General features: G+C 29.4%; 1 protein-coding gene across 1 annotated transcript; it reads left to right on the forward strand.

Moving 5' to 3' along the window:
- Window positions 1-218: 218 nt before the first annotated feature.
- On the forward strand, window positions 219-1,337 carry LOC110646514 (uncharacterized). The gene is made up of 2 exons (XM_058139007.1): window positions 219-336; window positions 607-1,337. The coding sequence occupies exons 1-2, from the start codon at window positions 219-221 to the stop codon at window positions 1,335-1,337; spliced, it is 849 nt and encodes a 282-aa protein (XP_057994990.1).
- The last annotated feature ends 5,085 nt before the right edge of the window (window positions 1,338-6,422 follow it).

Consider the following 6,422-nt stretch of genomic DNA (forward strand, 5'->3'; position numbering starts at 1 on the left):
TCTTCACTGATATCTACCGCTAATACTTACGTCCCTCGAATTCTTGAAGTAAATATTCAGTCCTGTTTGAATACTCTTAAAATCTAGGAGTATGAAATCATTTTGCGCCAATATTTTCACTAAAATTTTAGTCTGCCAGCAATTTTAAAATTAAAAATATGACAACTGTTAAACATTAGATCTTAATAAGAGTCCCCCACAGTCTGAAATTGATGATGATGGAAGTTGATTCGCCAGATCTTAATGTTGATGCTGCATTAGTTCCTGACCTCAATCTCAATCCAAATTCTCCATTGATTGATCCAGTTATAGAAGATGATACAAATATAGAAGCAGGTTACTCCAGCTGATTGGTTATGATGTTTTATTTAGATAAAAAAAAATGACACGTTACTATTACAGAATTATACTTCTGATTTGGTAAAAAATGTTCTCTGTATTTTTTTCCTCCATTGCCTTGGCTGTAGACCATTATTTGTTTTTGCGTTTATGATTTGGTGACTGTACCACATGATCCAATTTTCATTGGCATGTATAACATCTTTCATATTGATGAGAAGTGGTTTTATATGATAAACAAATCCGAGAATTACTACTTGCTAACAGATGAAGAAGATCCAATACGCACTTGTAAAAGCAAAAATTTCATTGGGAAAGTCATGTTTTTACTTGCTATAGCTCGTCCGAGCCTTGATGCACAAGGAAATGAGCTTTTCTCTGGAAAAATTGGTGTATTTCCGTTTGTCACACACGAGCTAGCTGAAAGGACAAGTTTCAATAAAGCTGCAGGCACTCTAGAGACAAAACCAATAACTTCAGTAAGAAAAGATGTTATAAGGCCATACTTAATTGAAAAGGTTTTACCTGCGATCAAAGCAAAATGGCCAAGAGAGGACTCAAGTCATCCAATATTTATTCAGCAAGATAATGCAAGAACACACATTGATAAGAATGATGATGAATTTTGTCGAGCTGCTGCACAAGATGGATTCGATATTCGTTTGCTGTGTCAACCTCCAAACTCTCCAGATTTGAATGTTTTAGATCTTGGATTTTTTAGTGCCATTCAATCCTTACAGTATAAGATGTCACCAACAACTGTCAATGAGCTCATAGATGCTGTTGTGAAGTCATTTGAAGATTTCCCAACTGTGAAGTCCAACCGTATATTTTTGACATTACAATTGTGCATGATAGAAGTCATGAAAGCAAAAGGTTCGCACAGGTACAAAATTCCACTTGTTAATAAAGCATTGTTAGAAAGGGAATGGCAGCTTGCTACTCAAATGAAATGTGATCCTTCATTGGTACCAGAAGTTCTCAATTATTTAAGTTAAATTTTGTTTCTAAATTATGTCTATGGTGACTGGTCCTGCAGAAGTTTAATTCTCATGGTGCTGCAAAATTTTTCTGCATTTTATTTTGGTTCCTGCTGTTTTTGTATCCTGTTTTTGTAGTATTTACATTAAAGAGCAGTAGAAGCTTGTCTTTAAGTCCTTTAATGAATTATATTTGAAAGCATTCAAAATATAAACAGTCCTTTAAATCCTTATATTTGCATATATTCTATTAGTTTGTCAATGAGTAACTCCTAGATTTCAGATGGCTCGTCTTTAAGTCCTTTAATGATTTATATTTTAAAGGATTCAAAATATAAACAGTCTTTTTAAATCCTTATATTTGTATATGTTCTATTAGTTTGTCAATGAGTAACTCCTAGATTTCAGATGGCTATTATAGTTTATTACCGTAAATTTTTTATTGACTACATCTCCTATGTTCTACAATTTCAGAGGTTTGTTACTGATGCAAAATTGTGCAGCAAATTCTGCAGAAATGGATCACAATTCTGCAGTTGATAGAGTTTAGTATGCTGATAATAGAGAGAATTTGGTACGCAGCAGAAGCTCATAATCATAGTCTCATTCTTCTTATTCTTCTTTAATTTCCGTTTGAGAGTTCTTGTAATCAGTTACAGAAACCATTTATTGAAGGGTAGTTGGACTGAACTCTAATAGCTGAAGAAATTGCATAATGTACAGATGATACAACCAGCATAAATGAAATTTGCAGTATTTCAATGCAGTATCAAATCCTTATTAAGGATTAAATGAAATCCAAGAAATTAAAATGACCATGAAAGTGATTTGTACCTGCCCTATAGGTGTATCAATATCACCAGGCAATTAAATTGTTTCATCTCAGGCAAGAAAATTGCTCCATGTCATTTTTTTCCTTTTTGCATTCTGAGTTAGTTTTGAAACTGATTTCAAATGCACTCCATATGATACAGTTGATGAATAATATTACAAGAATATTCAATACTTCTAATAGAATATGCCATTGCCAAAACAGAAGTTACATCACTCATATAAGATGGACTTCCACTTATGGCTTGCTTTACAAAGAAAAACTTCTAATGTAGTTTCAGTGCCACAATAGGCTAAGATTGATTCATAATTAGATCCTTCAATTGGTTTAGCCCCCATTTTCTGATTTATCAGCAACAACTGGGCTAAATTGGATAGAGTTCAGGCCATGTTGTTTTTTTTATTTATTTAATAGAGTTATTGAGCTAATATTTCTTGATTTTTATAATTAGGAATTTAAATTTGATTAAAAGTTTTAAATGTACAATAAAAAAAACATTGTTTCAATTGAGACTTTTTTTTTTTAAACTGAGTTTGAGCTACCACTGTTGAAATCAAAACAGGGTTTGAAAGTTAACAAATACTGCTAACAGCAATTGGTTCGCCTTGACCACCAACCTTGGTAAAAAATGCACTCTTGGGTATACTATTTTCTCCAACGATGGTGATGGAAGACTTGAAGCACCTTTAACTTTCATTGGACCAAAATCTATTTCAATCTTATTGAACCAACCAAAAAAAAAAAAAAACTCCATCTTCCATTTTACCCAAGTCAAATACTACAAAAAGAAATTATACATATAAATGTCAGGATTACCAACCAGTCACAGCATAATATTCTAACCTCTGGACATGATGAATAACCAATTAAAGATTGAGGTTCATCTGACATCTACCATAGCCTTAATAAAATTTGGGAAGATATATTTTTAACATCGTCCTCACTACTTGCTGAAGTTCATATTCTTCAAAACCAGCTTCTCCTTCATCAGCTAACTTATTCAAATCAAACCCAGTATTTACAACATTCAAGTCAAAATCTAGTGCAACTTTCTTGCTTGGAAGTTCATTTGATAAATGTTTTGAATCCAAATCCTTTGAGTCTTCATCAGTTAACTTATTCAAATCAAACCCGGCATCTACAACATTCAAGTCAAAATCTAGTGTAGCTTTCTTGCTTGGAAGTTCATTTGACAAAGGTTTTGAATCTAAACCCATAGAGGCTTCATCATCCATTGAGTCTTCTACTCTCATGATTTCTCTTCAATTGAGTCTTCACCATCCAATGAGTCTTCAACTCTCTCAATTTTCTCTTCAATTGAGTCTTCACCATCCAATGAGTCTTCAACTCTCTCAATTTTCTCTTCAATTGAGTGTTCACCATCCAATGAGTCTTCAACTGTCACAACTTTCTCTTCACTTGACTCTTCCAACATCCAATGAGTCTTCAGCTTTCATTATTTTCTCTTCATTTGAGTATTCAACGTCCATTGAGTCTTCAATTCTCAACATTTTCTTTTCAATTGAGTCTTCAAACCTTTAGTTTTTTCCTTTTCACAAATATGCTCGCATGTAATGCATAGAATATGTAGTGCCATAGCTATGAATAGATCTTAAAAGTCTGAAGAAACGAATATCAACGTGACAAATAGCTGGTTTAATTAAGAAAGAAACGATAATATCAGTTCTAAAAAATTGTATAAATATTTATTATATTTTATAGAGATAAAGGGTAAAATTAGAAAAAAAAAAAAGTTAATTCTCCTTAGTGTTCTAAATGTGACAAATAATTTTGAATAAAATAAAAAGTCAAATGTGATTATTATTTATGGATGGAGGGAATAATTCAGATTAAAGGTTTACAATTAAAAAAGAAAAAAAGAAAATATATGAAGAGAATGTTATAAAAAGTGGAGTATGAAGATTCCCATTGATAGAAATGCAAGGAAGAAGAGGATATATTAAATAGGGAGAAAAAACATGAAAGGAAAGATGGAATAACGACAACGTTTGGCAATTATCATATATTAAAAAACAACAAATGAGAAACAACACAATCTGGAGCTGCAGTGCTTCTTAAGAAAAACAAAAACCAATTTTTTGATTTCATATAACAAAAAAAAAAAAAAATTTCAGTGTAACCGAACGCAACCGAAATTTAATCAAACTGTAAATCACGATTTTCACATTCCAAACGGTTTATGAACTGTGACAGTGCCTAATCCTTAGTCCTACCCTTAGAAAAATATTGTTGGTAAAATCGTCGGTATATTTTATATTTAATTGTTAATTTTACCTTTAATATTTGACATTACTTTTACTTATAAAATTGTATAGTTTAAATTTTAATTTCCTTAATTTTTTTTCTTTATAAAACTTTAATAATTACAAATAAAATTTGATGATAAGTAATTTTGTACTTTTTGTAGTGGTGTAAAATCTTAATTGTAATTTGTATTTTTCCTCAATTTAGATTTTATAAGATAATCAACATCTGAAATTTTTTTTAATCAATATGAAAATAAAAAAATAAATATATATGTATAAATACACGTATGTATTTATTCGTGTTGAATTAATATAATTTAGATGTAATTTGATTTTTTTTATACTCTTTGAAGGGTATATAAAAGTCGATGATTTTAAATTTTTCTATTTATATATTGGAATTCTTAGAGTCAGAATAATTTTTATACAGAGAAAAAAAAATCTAGAAAAATTCATTAATTTGCAATCTTGTTATTATTATTATTATTATTATTATTATTATTATTATTATTATTATTATTTTACATATTTGACATGCGTGGTCACCTCCCATGCAAATATATTCCTTTCATTTTTTTTTTTTTACAAAAAAGGAAAGCTTGGAGAGGCATGTATAGGCTGGCCGTCGGTCCGGTCTAGACTGATTGTCAGCTGAAACTAATGGTATAAGTTTTGGGGAAATAGTGAATCAGAATACTACCAGTTTAGTTCTAGTCGGTATTAATTTTTGGTCGATTTTAGTTCCATTTTGAAGGAATTTGACGCATCCATGAGGTCAAGGAATAATTATAAAGTACCCTGTTATACAATGACAATTCAAAGAAATATTGACACACATGTATATGAATGGACCTCATAAAATAATAACTACTTTGTAGTAAGTACAAAAAATAATAACTAATTAATTATTTTTTTTAATATATGTATATAATTGTTTATATGGTATTTATTATTGGATTGATAATTCATGTCAAATGCTGACATATAGCAGTAAGGTTACTATATAATTTCTCAAGGCTAAGACACCATATTCTGTATATAAGAAAATTAAAAAAACAAAAGTGGGTTGGTGACTCTTATCCTTAGAATGGAAAATCGAAAATAATAGAAAAGTGAGATTGCGTTTTGTTGGCTTAATTTTCTTCTTGGTGATGCTCTCAATTCAACTAGTTTTGTGAGCACTAATTTCTACAATTTTAAGGTAAATGGTTTAGCTCATGTTTTTAGCATTTGATTAAAGTGAAATAAATATAATTAAAAATTTTGAAATTACATAAATATGAGTTAAAATCTATATATTTAAATTTACATGTTGATTTTTTTTTTTTTTAGATTTTGATTTGATTTAAGACAATTTCAATTTTAATTTTTTACAGTTTTAGTTTTGATTTAAGGTGGATGAGTGGCCATACTAGACTAGATAAAGTCCGTAATGAGAGTATTAGAGAAAAGGTAGGAGTGGTGCTAAATGAAGATAAGTTGAGAGAAGTGAGATTAAGGTGGCTTAGTCATGTAAAGCGTAGACATACGGAGGCTCCAGTTAGACAAGTAGAGCACATTAGGTTAGAAAAAAAAAGGGGTAGTCCTAAATTGACTTGGAGGAGAGTAGTACAACATGACCTAGAAGCATTACATATTTCTGAGGATTTAACCCAAAATCGTTCAGAGTAGAGAAAGCTAATCCATATAGCCGACCCCAAATTTTTGGAATAAAAGCTTAGTTGAGTTGAATTGAGTTGAGTTTTGATTTAAAGATGATTATACTCTCTAAAGCTGCCAAACATATATATATATATATATATATATATATATATATATATATATATATATATATATTAAAAAAATAATTTAAATGGTATCAAAATTAAAAATTTAAATTGTTAATTAATTTCATTAAAATAGAAAAATTAAATAATATTTTTTTAAAATATAAAATTAATTAATTAATTTTTTTTAAATAAAAAAATTAAATAATAATTTAAATAATATAAATAATAAAAAAAA

Source organism: Hevea brasiliensis, chromosome 17, assembly GCF_030052815.1.
Source record: "Hevea brasiliensis isolate MT/VB/25A 57/8 chromosome 17, ASM3005281v1, whole genome shotgun sequence".
Classification (NCBI taxonomy): domain Eukaryota; kingdom Viridiplantae; phylum Streptophyta; class Magnoliopsida; order Malpighiales; family Euphorbiaceae; genus Hevea; species Hevea brasiliensis.